Here is a 15,712-nt window from a genome sequence, read left to right on the forward strand (position 1 = left end):
GGGCTCGCGCGCGGGGGAGCGAGGAGAGGGCTCGCGCGCGAGGGGGGAGCGTAGGAGAGTGGGCTCGCGCGCGAGGGGGAGCGAGGGAGAGGGCTCGCGCGCGAGGGGGAGCGAGGGAGAGGGCTCGCGCGCGAGGGGGAGCGAGGGAGAGGGCTCGCGCGCGAGGGGGAGCGAGGGAGAGGGCTCGCGCGCGAGGGGGAGCGAGGGAGAGGGCTCGCGCGCGAGGGGGAGCGAGGGAGAGGGCTCGCGGGGGGAGCGAGGGAGAGGGCTCGGGCGCGAGGGGAGCGAGGGAGGCTCGCGCGCGAGGGGAGGGAGAGGGCTCGCGCGCGAGGGGGAGCGAGGGAGAGGGCTCGCGCGCGAGGGGGAGCGAGGGAGAGGGCTCGCGCGCGAGGGGAGCGAGGGAGAGGGCTCGCGCGCGAGGGGAGCGAGGGAGAGGGCTCGCGCGCGAGGGGGAGCGAGGGAGAGGGCTCGCGCGCGAGGGGAGCGAGGGAGAGGGCTCGCGCGCGAGGGGGAGCGAGGGAGAGGGCTCGCGCGCGAGGGGGAGCGAGGGAGAGGGCTCGCGCGCGAGGGGGAGCGAGGGAGAGGGCTCGCGCGCGAGGGGGAGCGAGGGAGAGGGCTCGCGCGCGAGGGGGAGCGAGGGAGAGGGCTCGCGCGCGAGGGGGAGCGAGGGAGAGGGCTCGCGCGCGAGGGGGAGCGAGGGAGAGGGCTCGCGCGCGAGGGGGAGCGAGGGAGAGGGCTCGCGCGCGAGGGGGAGCGAGGGAGAGGGCTCGCGCGCGAGGGGGAGCGAGGGAGAGGGCTCGCGCGCGAGGGGGAGCGAGGGAGAGGGCTCGCGCGCGAGGGGGGAGGTGGCGGGATAGAGAAAGAAGGGAAGAGGCCATGATTTTTGCAAGTTTGGGCTTGCAACACAAGCTCCCAATGAAGCAGATTAGAAATAATGCATAAAAGCTGTTTTCAAAAAGAATCAGAAGTTCACCTTCGAAGGTGCAGTTTTATCGTTGTGTTGGTAAATTTCTGGAACTCTCGGAGCGACTTGATGTCTTTCCATACTTTGACAAGGCTCTTCAGCAGCGTCCGATCTTTCTCTTGTTCCATGTGAAACATTCTTCGGGTTGTTCTGTGAAAGGATATTTGGATTTTTTGGGGTTTATGGGCACAACGAGCTAAGGTGAGTCAATGATCAATAAGTAAGTCGACACTATCTGGGTTTACACATGAAGAATGCCAATAGATGAGGTACTGGAGGGGCTGATAACACCCTTTGACCAAAGTCAAAGGAAAAGGGATGCAAATTGTGGAAAATAAATACAGGCCTGAAAATTGTGGCCTCTCCGCGTGCGTACGATGTTCGATGACCCGGCTTTTGCGCGCACGCATCCCTGGGAGAAGGACATTCGTGAGCAGATATTTGGATATTTGCCCAACGAATGTCCTTCAAACTCTTCCGAATCCGGACTCCGGACCGATCGGTGACATGGTTGTCCGGAATCCATAAAATGTTCCGGAATCTGGTCCCGCGGACCGTGCCGACCTTGGGGTCCCACCGCTGCCGGACCTCGGGCCTTGCCTCCACTGCCCTTACCTCAGCGCTGCTCGCTTGGGGCCTGTTCATTAAGGTAAGTTTAATTTTAACCCCATTAAAACATATTAAAAAAATTTTTAAAATTTAACATTTTCGACATTTAATTAAATTCAATTTCAATTCATTTTAAATATGTGAGGTGTTTTATTATGTGTGTTGTGTTTCTGTGTTTTGGGGGTATTCTCATTGATACTAATGGGAGCTCGTAGAGCTCCCATTAGTATCAATGAGAATATTACCTTGTGATTGGCGATTCAGGCCCTTGTGATCCTAGGTTGCGCTTACATTCCTGGAATGCGTGAGCCCATACGCTGGGCTGTGCATCTAGGCCTCGGATCGCAAGTCTACGTTCCTCCGGGACCACCAGGTACTTTTGGAAAAACAGTTTGGTCGAAGGCAGGACTCCGACCGCAATTTTCGGGCCATCGTAAATGTTGTGTTGCCGTGACCGATTCCAGTGACTTATATCCACCGTGCAGAAGCAGAACTAAACATTGCTGTTCTGCATAGCACCACCAAGTGGCTGGTATCAGTATAGAAGGTTGTTACAACACTATGCAACACCAAATATCAAATATTAAATACTAAAGCAACACAATGTATTTTCACCATTAACGATACCTGAAGAGAATTTGCTGCTGTAAATCAATAGGCCTCAAACCCCGAACCTGGGAATTTTGGATATAGTTACTCTATTTGATCTATGACCATGGATGGGAAATACTGAGCCAATAGCCCTAGATGTGCCACAGCACAAGTTCTGTTGACCTGGTCCTGCCATTCCAATGCCCTATGCCACACAGTGGTAGGACGTAGATTCCCACTTCCAATAGCACGCGATGAATGAGGGAGCAGAAATTACACATGATTGGCTTCAGCAACAGCCTGGGATGAACAGGACAACAACAACAGCCTGCACCCAGTCAGGCTGTGAGGAAAGGAGAGAAAATAAAGCACCCACCCATACCTCGCTCCTCCATTTTTTTTAAAAAGTCACAATGGTATGAGTTCCAAACAGTTGTAACAAAGATATAATGCTACCAATATTAGTGCTCCTAAAATGAATAGGAGTTACAAACACGGGAAAGTTGCACATCAACAAGTACTGTAAAGAGGAAAAGATACATCAGGATACCAAGGGATACAAGTTTCCTTCATTTAGCAATATTCTAGAACCTGCTTTATATCATTTTTTGTTAAGGCTAGTGGATAGGAGAAGATGTACCCCAGAACTATATGTGTCACTGAAATCTATAGCATGAGAATGTTGAGTTATTAGCAAGTAAAAGCTCAATCAGTATTTGATTAACTATGACAATCACATCTGCCTCACCTGATCTCAGATTTATATTCCACAAGTCTGTGTTGTGCCGTGGAGCTTTGCACGTTACGACCATCAGCAATATTGTTCACTGCATTCCTTAGAGCATGCAACTAGAAACACAAACCAATGCAGGAGAATCACTTTAAAGAGGCACTTAACACCAATTCAATGCTAAGTATAGTTGGTCAGTTTTGTATTACAAGAACAAGAGAATAATAAAAAGGTGCAATAAACAATATTACAACGTATGTTTCAACATAAACTGCTCAGTAGTGTCAAATATAAAACATTAATCATTCAACCCTAAAATATGCTTAAAAAATAAAAAAAATCAGTTCCAAGCTTGGTCATGTTGCAACATCCATCACAGAAACATAATGGCAATCGTTACATTGACGTGAATGCCATCAAGTTCCCAGTTTTAGACTTCTCCACATATGCTTAACAGTTATAGTTTATTTGGGCTTGTTTAAAAAAATGGAATTTTAAATGAACAAAATACGCATATTTTTATTATCCTGTCAACAGCTCTACTGCACATACTGATCAGAGAAACCAGTCCATGTTGGAGCAAACACTGGTCGTGTTCACTAGAATTCCTGACTCCAACAATTTCCAAGCTACTTCTGGTTCTGGACTGCAGCAAGTATGTGTAACATTGGCACAATAATGTGTGCTCATTATACCAAAAGCAAACACTGAAAATGAACTATTTTGATGAATATATGGAGTTAGAAAAGAAATAGCTTTCTCAACATATTTTGATATTGAGCTGTATTATTGGGCCATCAACTGACGTCCCATTGTATATCTCAACCGAAGTTATATTACTGTCTGCAAATTATGGGCTCAATTTTCCCCAGTGCCCTTTTTTGACGTATTTCAAGAGTTACGCGCATTTTTTTTTGGCCCCGACTACTCAAAAAAAATGTTTTCAAGTTTCCCCATTCTAATTTTTTTAATTGGCGCCGTGCAACTTTTCCTTTAGCTTCGAGAGGTGGGGCCGAATGTCTGTGCTGAAAAAAGGATGCCTCCCACCCCCCCCTTCAGCGCATGCGATGGAAAAAAATGTTTTTTACATGACTGCTATATGCGTTGCGTGCATGCCCAGTACAGCTCCCGATCTGCATTTGGTCATTTTTAAAAAGCTAGTTGTGTGAGAGAACTGTGTGAGAACTTTAATTCTCAGTGGAAAAAGCAGAGCTGCAATACAAGATGCAACGCGGTTCAAGGACCAAGAGTTTCCCACAAGAGGAAGTGGAGGCACTAGTTACTGTGATTGAGGGCAGATGGCACGAACTGGACACCAGCAGAGGTCACATAAAAGTTTCACTAAAAGAAATGAAGAAACACTGGAACCAAGTTGCAGAAGATTACTGTGCAATGGTGACTACTACTCTGAGATCTGGAGGCCAGTGCAAAAAGATGTGGCAGGACCTTGGTCAAGTAGTTAGTGTAAGTAATATTTTAATTTATTCACTGGAATTGCAATTGTAAATGTGACCATCTGTATGTGTCACCCAGCAGAAAGACACCCTCTCTAAAAAGTTTGGTTTTCATCTTTACAGAGGAAGGTGGCACACAACAAACGAGAAAGAACTCGAACAGGAGGAGGCCCGGAAAATCTGCACCCACTGACACCCTTGGAAGACAGGGTCGCTGCTTTGATGGGTCCTGCCTGGAGAAAAGCAACCACCACTGCACAAGCTGGACCCACACTCGAAGGAGGGGGTAAGTCCTGCAAATTCCACAGTCTGGCTTTGCTAAAAGTACCGTGCGGGCTAGCCATGCTTCAGTTTCTGGGGATGTCTCCGTCAGCTACGCTTCGGTTGATGCAATGTGCTATCATTCATTGTGGTCCTTCAAATGAGCCTGCTGCCTGCGCTGTGTGAGCCTACTCATGCCACCTTCCCCCCTTCTCTGCTGCTAACACTTTGTCTCTTCTGTTATATTTTGCAGAACTTGAGGCTAACCCCGATGAGGCTGAAGCCGATGCAGAAGATTTAGATGCGGAGGAGCCTGAAGAGGAGAACATCTTCCAATCCCACCTTCCAGACCAAGAGCATGGGGGTGAGGAGGTGGGCGAGGGGGAGGGGGAGGATGAAGCCCCCATTGTTGTACTCAATCTGGAGGAGGTGCTGGTGCCACCCAGAGGTGCCAGGCCCTTTCCTGAGTGTTGGGACATTCCATGGTTTCGCACAGTCCGAGGCTGCGGGTTCCAGTGGGGTGCAGCGAACCTCACCCAGGGCCCACCATCCGAGTCTGCGGGTCCCAGTGGGATGCAGTGAGCCACACCCAGGGTGAGGAGGGGAAGGAGAGCTCAACAGCACTCTCCAGAGGTGCAGGATCTAACAGATGTGGTTCAGATGATGACAATGAGTGGGGAGAGCATCGACCTGACGCGATCACTCCTGGACACCATCAGTGGGGTGGGTGATGAGGTATCGGGACTGTCGGGAGAAGTAAGAACGCTCTCACGAGAAATGGGAACACTGTCCGAGCACGAGGAAGGGAATGTTGCAGGTAGCTGATACACTATCGGGGCACATGAGGGAGGGAATGTCGGAGGTAGTTGAGACACTGTCGGGGCACATGAGGGAGGGAATGTCGGAGGTAGCTGCTGCAATAAGGGAACACGTTCAGACCCATGCCCATTGACGGAATCAACTGCCACTCCGACTCCAATCCCCAGACCAGCCTCTGAAGAGGCCCAAGCTGGGCCTTCCACATTACCACCTGCCCACTCCCCCCCATCAAGAAGTGAGCATTACCCGAGATGCTCGAAAGAATAAGCTTGGTACTAACCCAAGAAATGCTGCACCACCGCCTGCGGGCAGAGGTGGAGTCACCAAGACCAAGCGCAGCGGGCGGTCTTAGAATAAGGTGGAGGAGAGATGGGTGCAGCCTTTCTTTGCTGCTGTTGTTGATATTATTGTTGTTACTGTTCTAACTGTTCTCTGCTTAAAAGTTTTTTGTAAGTGATGTAAACTTACAAGTTTAAGTTTGTAAGTGACCTTAACTGAAAACTTTAAACTTTGATACAAGAATATTTTTATTAAAGTTAAGTTAAGTACAAACAAGTGTTAAACTTTTGGATATAATATATTTTAAATTATAACTGAATCATTTCCATTATTTGTTCCATTATTGTTTTTGAACTAAAGAAGAATCATTTCCATTATTTATACAACCTTTTGAACTAAAGAAGAAGAATTTCCATTATTTGTTCCATTAACACAACACAACATTATGGAACAGGTTCAAACAGTAAACATGGTCCATGTGGAATAGTTGCCGCTGAGCCTTCAGGCAACTAAGCATTCACAGATGAGCTGATAGCGCATAGCTCGATCAATCGTTAAAGGGGCACGACGGCCCGCCCTCCTCCGCCCTTGTGCTCCGGGTTCAGGTAGTTGCATGGCTTCCTCCTCCTCCTCCTCATCATCTGCATCTTCCTCCTCATCATGAGCCACTCTCACCTCAGGTGGGTCTTCTACTACTAGCTGCTGCTGCCTCATGATGGCCAAGTTATGCAGCATGCAGCAACAGTGAACTGACCGACAATCTCAGGGGAGTTTTGCAAGTAGCCTCTGGAATGGTCCAGGCAGCAGAAACGCTGCTTCAAGATGCCAATGGTCCTATTATGCGCTGCGCGTCGCAATGTGCAACATGTTATATTCCCGGTCAGCTTCCGTCCGGGTTATGCATAGGGGCATCATGAGCCAGGTGGCGAGGCTGTACCCTTTATCTCGCAGCAGCCAGCTCTGCCCTACTGGCTGCTGCTGAAACATAGCAGATATAATGCTCTTGCGTATGATGAACGCATCATGGGTGTCCCCAGGGTATCTCGCATCAACTGACATGATGCAATGCATGTCGTCACAGACGAGTTGCACATTCATGGAGTGGAAGCCTTTTCTGTTCCTGTACATCTCTGAATCCTCCAAAGGTGCTCGCAAGGCAATGTGGGTAGTATCAATGCAGCTCTGTCCTTTGGGAAGCCAGCAATCCGGTCACATATTGCCTGGGCGGTCATGGGAAACTTTATGTAGTCATTCCTCCCAGCAAATAGTGCAGCAGTCACCTGCCGAATGCAGATATATGTTGCATGTTGAGAAGTGGTGCAAACATCCCCAATTGTGGCCTGGAATGATCCAGATGCATAGAATGGAAGTGCAGCTGGAACCTTTACTTCAACTGACAAAGCAGTCCTCCTGACGCTTCTAGGGTGCAGGTTTGCTTTTATTAACTCACAGATCTCGGTTACAACTTCTTTGCGGAAACGCAGCCTTCTCACACAGTCTGCATTGTGAATCCCCAGTACAATCATGCAGAAGCCTTGCACAAGGTATGACATTGCCAATATTGCCTCCATAATTAAATTGTAGATTTGCAAGAAGCTCAAAACAGGAGAAATGACAGCACTCAAACCTTCTTTCCTCTCTGTCCCCAAGGTCGACACCCTAGTATGGACCACACCCTGGTCTGCATAGGCGTAATAGGCTTGCTTAGAACGGGAACCTAGGCATTCAGTGAAGACATTTGGGGCAACGAAGTCTAATGCAATTCTTTAATTTTAGATTTTTTTCAAAGTACCACCCCACAACCGACTGAACATCTCCTCACCGGGTACGAGGGTCGGCCGGCAGAATCACTCCCTCCCCTGGACACACGGACTCAGCGTCCACCACCCCCTGCACCCCTGGCTTCTTTTGAAGCTGCTATATAGCCTAAAGGTTCTGATCCCTTCAGTTCGGCTTCCACCCCACCCCCCCGGGCTTCTTTTGAAGCTGAGCCCCGAGACGGTGTCCGGGCGAGGGAGCAATTCTGCCGGCCGACACTCCGAGCCCGGTGAGAAGATGTTCGGTGGTGGCGTGGTACTTTGAAAAAAATCAAAAATTAAAGAATTGCACTAGACTTCCATTTTCTCCCTTTTGACTTTGAAAAACATGATGGATATTCTTTGCCTTCTTGACTCCCTCCAAAACGTCACCTAAAAACAATGGCGTCTTTCTGCGACGATTTTTTAACGTGCGCTGGTTTTTCTTAAGTGCCCAGAAGGTTTTTTGGGAGTGGTCACATACGCCGTCCTAGGAAAAATGTAAGTTGGCCAAACTTGCTTAAATGTGAAAAACTGGCGCAGACATCAGGTTACGCCCCCCTATGACGCAAAAAAATACTAACCGAAAAAAATCGTACCTAACTGAGTTAAGCTGGCGCAGAAACTTTGGGAAAATGGGGAGATTTTAACTTGCGCCAAAAAAAGTGGTGCATGCCAAAAAGATGGCGTGGATAACTGGGGAAAATTGAGCCCTATAAAATATCTCTGAAATCTTCAACTGCTAACCTCTTCATTCCTGGCTCTTATTGCTGATATGACCCAGGGGTTATACGATTACTTCGTTCACAGCTTTAGTTTCATGGCCAAACATTCATACCTTGTCAGAGTAAAGGCTGGTGATATTTTTCTGTTGTCGAAATAGATACTGGTCATACAGCTGGGCCAGTTTGGTTGCCAATACGTGCTCACGACTGAACATGGGGTGATGCGTGAATACTATGCCAGCAACATCAATGTCCAGTTGAAAATGTCCCTGTAGCTCTGCTGAACCAGCAATGTATCGATTATTGTACTTGGACTTCTCAGCCTGCGATTACAACATAAGCAGAATATGAAAAGATTAGAGAGTCCGCCACTGTTTCTTTGCTTACTTGCTCAAAGTTCCAGAAATTATAACTTAAAAAAAAAATTAAATAAATATGTTTTAGCTATAATCGACTTGAGTTATCTCAATTAAACCACTGCTCAAGTAGTGCAGACAGGAAACAAGGTCACCCAAAGCACACTTTATAAATCTCACTTCCAAACAAGTTAGACGTTTCCGCACAAGAGATTATTAACAAAAATCAGAGTGCACAGAATTGGAGGCGACCTTGTGACATAGGTCATAATAATTGGTTGGGAAATAGGAGGCAGAAAATAAGGATAACAGGTTTGTTCTGTGGTTGGCAGCATGTGAGAAGTGGTGCTCCCCAGTGATCTATACTGAGGCCTCAGCTTTTCACCATATATGTTAATGACTTAAATTAATGGGTTGAGCAATAAATGGCATAGAACATAAGAACTAGGAGCAGGCCATTTGGCCCCTCGAGCCTTCTCTGCCATTCAAGATGATCATGGCTGATCTGATCTTGGCTTCAACTCCACCTCCCTGCCCGCTCCCCATAACCCTTGACTCCCTATCGTTCAAAAATCTGTCTATCTCCACCCTGCCAGTGACACCCACATCCTGAGATTGAATATAATAAAAGCTATGGCAGATTGCAGCTTTTTAGAGATAAAGTGCACGAATAAAATGTTAATAGAAAACTGTCTTTACTATGGTTCCAAGGGTAAGCCTTCCCAGCGACATCCACATCCAATGAGTTAATGCGTTTTAAATCCACTGCCTAATGTGGCACTGATCCATATAAACTAACTAAGACAAATTAACTGATTGCTACCAGGGGAACAGAATGGTGAGACTACAATTAATACCAGTAACCCTGTGCTTTGGGAATGAGTGGACGGAGTACAGCAAAATGTCAGTCCACCATTCCTTGGTTTTAATTGTTATCAATTGGTTGGAAAATACGTGTGAGTAGACGTCAGATGGAGGCAGAATCAGGCTTGGTTCTGATGCCTTATTTTGCTGCACTGCATCTTAATGTATAGACTTAGAAGTGTAAAATAATAATGTGGCTGACGTCATGGAGGGCTTCTGGCACTCATTACATTGAAGGGAGGAAAGGGGGTGGGGGGGAGGTGGCATTGTCTGCATTTCAGATGCACATTCCACGAACAGCTTTCCTTTGTAACTGCATAATGTTAACTTAGTGTAAAATGTAAACATCTATAAATACCCAGAGAAGGCTAGAGGTTTATGAAATTATTTGGGGGCTGAAAATCGGGGGAGCGGGGAAAAAGAGTAATCTTACCACGGAAGTTGTCGCAGCGAGTGCCAATTGTGGTTAAGCTAAGCTGTTTTTAAAACGTGTTCCCAAGCTGACCCGACTTTCAGGCGGAAATATCAATTAATTACTGAAGCACAAAATAACATAACTATCAACTAGAAAGTCACCTCATCCTTGAACAACTGATCTACTGGCAGTTTTGAGTTACTTCTGAACAGAGAGAAGCATGATGAGCACACATGGCTTTTAGTCCTATATCTTTAGTCTTCCAGGTAGCTCTAGCTTTGGATGACCTTCCTTTCTCCCTTGTTGGAATGCGTCTAGTCTATACCATCTCATCTCTGAAGGTGTCCCATTACTCATTTACAGTTTCACTTACTAATCTTTGATTTCAATCCATGTGGGCCAGATCCCTTTCCAACTTGCTGAAGTTAGCCCTCCTCCAGTTGAATATTTTCAGATTTGATTTTTCCTTTTCCGTTACAACTCTAAAGTTAATGATAGTGATCAGTCTTAAAAACCACTGATCATGCTCCACTTACTCCAGTTCACGCCCCAGAACTAGATCCAGTACTGCTTCCTTCCTTGTTTCTCCTGAATTCCTTATTGGATTTATTAGTGACTATGGGCTAGAATTTCCTATCAGCCCTCCAGCGCCCGATTGCCGCCCAAAAGACCGCTAAGACTGGGAAGATTATTGCCGGCGAAAACTTACCCCCCCAAAAATAAAAAAATCTGCCGAGCGAAAAACATGGGCGCTGCAACCCCATTCTGGGCGAAAAAGTGCAACTCAGGGTTGATTGGGCAGTTCCTAAACAAAATGGGCAATAAATTTTTAAAATTTATCCCGAGGCTGTGGGTTGGGCCTAGCAGCAGAAAAATAATATTTTTTCAAAAAACATCACCTAATAAATCAAAAAAACATTCACAAGACCCTTTCAAACGAAATAACCACAACAAGTTTTTAAAATAATTAGTAAAAAAAACAATTACTAGCCTTTTTCTTGCAGAGGTACTCACCTACCGCCCAGCTCCGCTGATCCTCGTGGGCGTTTTTTTTCATACTCACCTACAGGTCACCCTGACCCAAATATCGCGCCAGGGCGATCCAAGGACAGTGCACACCGGCGGTCCGCTGCCCAGCGGTACCTCGAAACCGCCAGTGTAACTCAGGTAGGGAACTTTCCACTTACCTGATTAACGCCCACAATAGCCAATACCGCCCAGAAACCGGGTGGTAAGCCATTGGAAATTCCAACCCTTTGTTGCATTTATGGCCCTTAGTTTTGGACTCCCCACAAGTGGAAACATCTTCTCCACATTAACCCTATCAAATCGCTTCATAATTTTAAGACCTCTATCAGGTCTTCTCTTTTATAGAGAAATAAGCCCCTATTGCTTAGTCTTTCACGATAGTTGTACCCTTCCAGTTCTGTCATCACCCTTGTGCATCTTTTTTGCACTTTCTCCAGTGCTTCTATCTCCTTTTTGTAATATGGAGAAAAGACTGTGGTCTAACCAAAGTTCTCTATACATTTTACATAACTTCTCTGCTTTTGAATTCTATCCCTCTAGAAATGAATCTAAGTGCATTTTTATGGCATTAATAACCTGCGTTGCTACTTTCAATGATTTGTGAATATGAACCCCCAGATCCCTTTGTGCCTCTACCCCATGTGCACTCTTATTTTCCAAGGAGTATGTGGCTTCCTTATTCCTCCTACCAAAATGCACCACCTCACACTCATCTATATGAAATTTATTTGCCATTTACAACCACATTCTGCAAGTTTGTTCAAGTCCTTTTGTATTTTTATCACAGTCTATATCAGTATTAGTTATTCCCCCTTCCCCACCCTCCAATTTGTTGTCATCCACAAATTTTAATATGGTACTTCCGATTTCAGAGTCTAAATAATTTATGTAATGGTGAACAGTAGTCCCAGCACCAATTCCTATGGATCACCACTTCTGACTCCGTCAGTCTGAGTAACTACCCTCAACCCCCTACTCACTGTTTTCTATTTTGTGGCCACCTTGTTATTGATTCTGCTACTTGTCCCCTGACTCCCCATGCTCTGATAGTCATAAGTCTACTATGCGGTACCTTATTGAAAGCCTTATTGGAAATCCAAATATATTATGTCTACTCATCATAGGCAGTCCCTCGGAATCGAAGAAGACTTGCTTCCACTGTTAAGGGACTAATTTTAAGTGGCTGAACAGTCCAATATGAGAACCACAGTCCCTGTCACAGGTGGGACAGATAGTCGTTGAGGGAAAGGGGGGTGGGACAGGTTTGCCACACGCTCTTTCCGTTACCTGCGCTTGATTTCTGCATGCTCTCAGTGATGAGACTCGAGGTGCTCAGCGCCCTCCCGGATGCACTTCCTCCACTTAGGCGGTCTTTGGCCAAGAGCTCCCAGGTGTCAGTGGGGATGCTGCATTTTATCGGAGGCTTTGAGGGTTCCTGTAACATTTTCTCTGCCCACCTTTGGCTCGTTTGCCGTGAAGGAGTTCCGAGTAGAGCGCTTGCTTTGGGAGTCTCGTGTCTGACATGCGGACAATGTGGCCTGCCAAGAGGAGCTGATCAAGTGTCGTCAGTGCTTCAATGTTGGGGATGTTGGCCTGGACGAGGACGCTAATGTTGGTGTGTCTGTCCTCCCAGGGGATTTGTCGGGATCGTTGGTGGTATTTCTCCAGCGACTTGAGGTGTCTCCTGTACATGGTCCATGTCTCTGACCCATGCAGGCCATGATCCTTACCAACAGATCCGTTACAGACCCACTACTGCGTCATCACCACAACCCTCTTCTCAATCTTCCTCGCTGCCATGCTCCACCTCACAGTCAACAAGCTCCCCGCTGGAGTGGAACTAAACTACAGAACCAGTTCAATCTTCGTCATCTCCAGGCCTGGTCCAAGGCCATCCCAACCTCTGTCGTCGAGCTACAGTACACGGACGACACCTGCGTCTGCGCACATACAGAGGCTGAACTCCAGGACATAGTCGACGTATTTACTGAGGCGTACGAAAGCATGGGCCTTTAGCGTAACATCCGTAAGACAAAGGTCCTCCACAGCCTGTCCTCGCTGCACAGCACTGCCCCCTCAGTCATCAAGATCCATGGCGCAGCCCTGGACAACATGGACCATTTCCCATACCTCGGGAGCCTCTTATCAAGAAGAGCAGACATTGACGATGAGATTCAACACCGCCTCCAGTGCGCCAGTGCAGCCTTCGGCCGCCTGAGAAAAAAAGTGTTTGAAGATCAAATCTGCCACCAAGCTGATGGTCGACAGGGCTGTAGTATGTCTACTGCAGTATTCTTAACTACCCTTTCTGTTACTTCTTCAAAAAATTTAATAAGGTCAGTCAAGCAAGAACTTCTCTTTTGAAATCCATGCTGACTATTGTATATTATATTTTAATTTTCTAGATGTATTTCTATTACAATTTTGAGTAAAGATTCCAATATCTTTCCTACCACTGACATTAAGCTAACTGGTCTATAGTTCCCTGAATTTGTTCCATTTCCCCTTTTAAATAAAGGAATAACATTAGCTGTCTGCCAATCCACTGACACCATTACCTTTTGTATAACAGAAACCATCCCTCCATGGCCCACAGACTGAGCTAGTGAGCCAGGGCTCAGTTAATGATTTTCATAACAATTTAACAGCCAACTCCATCCATATCTTTCCCTCCACGTAATGACAGCTCATACTTGGTAATGATGCCTGCAAATCCTCCACAAAAGGACCCAATCATTGCAGTGCCATCAATGGAGCTGGACACTGACAGTGTAAGGTGCATATTTCCCTACATGGAGGAGTGATGGTCACCCTGAGCTGCTGAGACATCTCGAATTCCAGAGCATCCACGGATACATTAATCACCTTGTTGGCCTGGGAATGGTACACATGACGGCAAAAAAAAAGAAAAAGAAAAGCATGCTGATAACTATAACGTTTTCACTCCAGTTTAGTCGGGCATTTTACATTCGCAGACAGCATTCTACTATTAAGAACATAAGAAATAGGAACAGGAGTAGGCCATACGACCCCTCGAGCCTGCTCCGCCACTCAATAAGATCATGACTAATCTGATCATGGACTCCGCTCCGCTTCCCAGCCCGCTCCCCATAGCCCCTTATCGTTTAAGAAACCGTCTATTTCTGTTTTAAATTTATTCATTCAATGTCCCAGCTTCCACAGCTCTCTGAGGCAGAAAATTCTACAGATTTACAACCCTCAGAAGAAATTTCTCCTCATCTCGGTTTTAAATGGGCGGCCCCTTATTCTATGTCCTCTAGTTCTACTCTCGCCCACCAGCGAAAACATCTTCTCTGCATCCACCTTGTCAAACCCCTCATAATCGTATACGTTTCAATAAGATCATCTCTCATTCTTCTGAATTCCAATGAGTAGAGGCCAACCTACTCAATCTTCCCTCATAAGGCAACCCCCTCATCCCCGGAATCAACCTAGTGAACCTTCTCTGAACTGCCTCCAAAGCAAGTATATCCTTTCGTAAATATGGAAACCAAATCTACACGCAGTATTCCAGGTGTGGCCTCACCAATACCCTGTATAACTGTAGCAAGACTTCCCTGCCTTTACACTCCATCCCCTTTGCAATAAAGGCCAAGATACCATTGGCCTTCCTGATCACCTGCTGCACCTGCACACTATCCCCTTGTGTTTCATGCACAAGTTTCCCCAGGTCCCTCTGTACTGCGGCACTTTGTAATCTCCCTCCATCTAAACAATAACTCGCTCTTTGATTTTTTTCTGCCAAAGTGCATGACCTCACACTTTCCAACATTATATTCCATCTGCCAAGCTTTTGCCCACTCACTTAGCCTATGTCCTTTTGCATATTTTTTGTGCCCTCCTCACACATTGCTTTTCCTCCCGTCTTTGTATCATCAGCAAACTTGGCTACATTACACTCAGTCCCTTCTTCCAAGTCGTTAATGTAGATTGTAAATATTTGGGGTCCCAGCACTGATCCCTGTGGCCCCCCCCAATAGTTACTGGTTGCCAACCAGAGAATGAACCATTTATCCCGACTCTCTGTTCTCTGTTAGCCAATCCTTTATCCATGCTAACATATTACCCCCCAACCCCGTGACCTTTTATCTTGTGATGTAAACTTTTATGTGGTACCTTGTCAAATGCCTTCTGGAAGTCCAAATACATCACATCCACTGGTTCCCCTTTATCCACCCTGTTCATTACATCCTCAAAGAACTCCAGCAAATTTGTCAAACATGACTTCCCCTTTATAAATCCATGCTGACTCTGCCTGACTGAATTTTGCTTTTCCAAATGTCCTGCTACTGCTTCTTTAATAATGGACTCCAACATTTTCCCAATCACAGATGTTAGGCTAACTGGTCTATAGTTTCCTGCTTTTTTCTGCCTCCTTTTTTAAATAGGGCGTTACATTTGCAGTTTTCCAATCTGCTGGCATCTCCCCAGAATCCAGGGAATTTTGGTAAATTACAACCAATGCATCCACAATCCCTGCCACTAATTCGCTTAAGACCCGAGGATGCAAGCCATCCGGTGCAGGGGATTTACCTGCCTTCAGGCCTATTATCTTACTGAGTACCACCTCCTTAGTGATTATGATTGTGCTCCCCCATTATAGCCCCTTGACTATCCACTGTTGGAATATTGTCAGTGTCCTCTACCGTAAAGACCGATACAAAATATTTGTTCAGATTTTCTGCCATCTCCATGTTCTCCATTACTAGCTCTCTGGTCTCAACCTCTAGGGGACCAACATTTAATTTATCCACCCTTTTCCTTTTTATATACATATAGAAACTCTTGCTATCTGTTTT

The 15,712-nt window shown here is 46.4% G+C and overlaps 1 protein-coding gene across 1 annotated transcript in view; it reads right to left on the reverse strand.

Annotated features, from left to right (window-relative positions):
• Positions 1 to 15,712, reverse strand: part of cc2d2a (coiled-coil and C2 domain containing 2A) — a 221,278-nt gene that overhangs the window by 97,914 nt on the left and 107,652 nt on the right. The window contains exons 14-16 of the mRNA XM_070861305.1: positions 8,342 to 8,551; positions 2,913 to 3,013; positions 974 to 1,114 (exon numbers count right to left, since the gene is read on the reverse strand). Of these exons, the coding sequence (XP_070717406.1) occupies positions 974 to 1,114; positions 2,913 to 3,013; positions 8,342 to 8,551 (452 nt within the window). The remainder of the gene's footprint in view (positions 1 to 973; positions 1,115 to 2,912; positions 3,014 to 8,341; positions 8,552 to 15,712) is intronic.

This window comes from Pristiophorus japonicus, chromosome 2 (assembly GCF_044704955.1).
Source record: "Pristiophorus japonicus isolate sPriJap1 chromosome 2, sPriJap1.hap1, whole genome shotgun sequence".
In the NCBI taxonomy this organism is placed as follows: Eukaryota; Metazoa; Chordata; class Chondrichthyes; family Pristiophoridae; genus Pristiophorus; species Pristiophorus japonicus.